Consider the following 620-nt stretch of genomic DNA (forward strand, 5'->3'; position numbering starts at 1 on the left):
CTCCGCAGTGGAGTTCCTGCGGACCCTGCTGTCGCGGACGCTGGGCCTGGGCGGCGAGGGGCCGGAGAAGGTGCTGGAGGAGCTGACGCTGGAGGGCGGGAGCCGGTTCATGCTGAGCGACCAGTGTAAGCCCCCGCCGGGCTGGGACGTGCCCGGGCAGGCGGACGCTGAACGCCTGGGACCCTCCCCTCCCCCTCTGGGTGTTGGGACCCCGGGGGGGGGCACTTGCCCTCGACCCCAAAGCAGCACGGAGGACCCTGCTGGGGGCGAGGGGGAGGATGGCGCTTGCACCCGGGGCGGAAGTCACCCCCCCACCACCCCACCCCCATTTATCTTGCAGGCAAGGACGTGCCCGGGCAGGCGGACGCTGAACGCCTGGGACCCTCCCCTCCCCCTCTGGGTGTTGGGACCCCGGGGGGGGGCACTTGCCCTCGACCCCAAAGCAGCACGGAGGACCCTGCTGGGGGCGAGGGGGAGGATGGCGCTTGCACCCGGGGCGGAAGTCACCCCCCCACCACCCCACCCCCATTTATCTTGCAGGCAAGAACGTCGTGTGCATGGTGGGAGCCGGGATCTCCACCTGTAAGTACCCCGGCTGGAGTAACCCCCCCGCGCTCCTG

General features: G+C 71.3%; 1 protein-coding gene across 1 annotated transcript in view; it reads left to right on the forward strand.

The window, feature by feature from the left end:
- SIRT2 (sirtuin 2) overlaps positions 1 to 620 on the forward strand; it is a gene marked incomplete at its 5' end in the record, with an annotated part of 15,395 nt that overhangs the window by 991 nt on the left and 13,784 nt on the right. Inside the window, 2 exon segments of the mRNA XM_025195529.1 lie at positions 9 to 125; positions 541 to 582. Coding sequence (XP_025051314.1) covers positions 9 to 125; positions 541 to 582 — 159 coding nt within the window.

The sequence above is a fragment of the Alligator sinensis genome, unplaced genomic scaffold (assembly GCF_000455745.1).
Source record: "Alligator sinensis unplaced genomic scaffold, ASM45574v1 scaffold107_2, whole genome shotgun sequence".
Classification (NCBI taxonomy): Eukaryota; Metazoa; Chordata; order Crocodylia; family Alligatoridae; genus Alligator; species Alligator sinensis.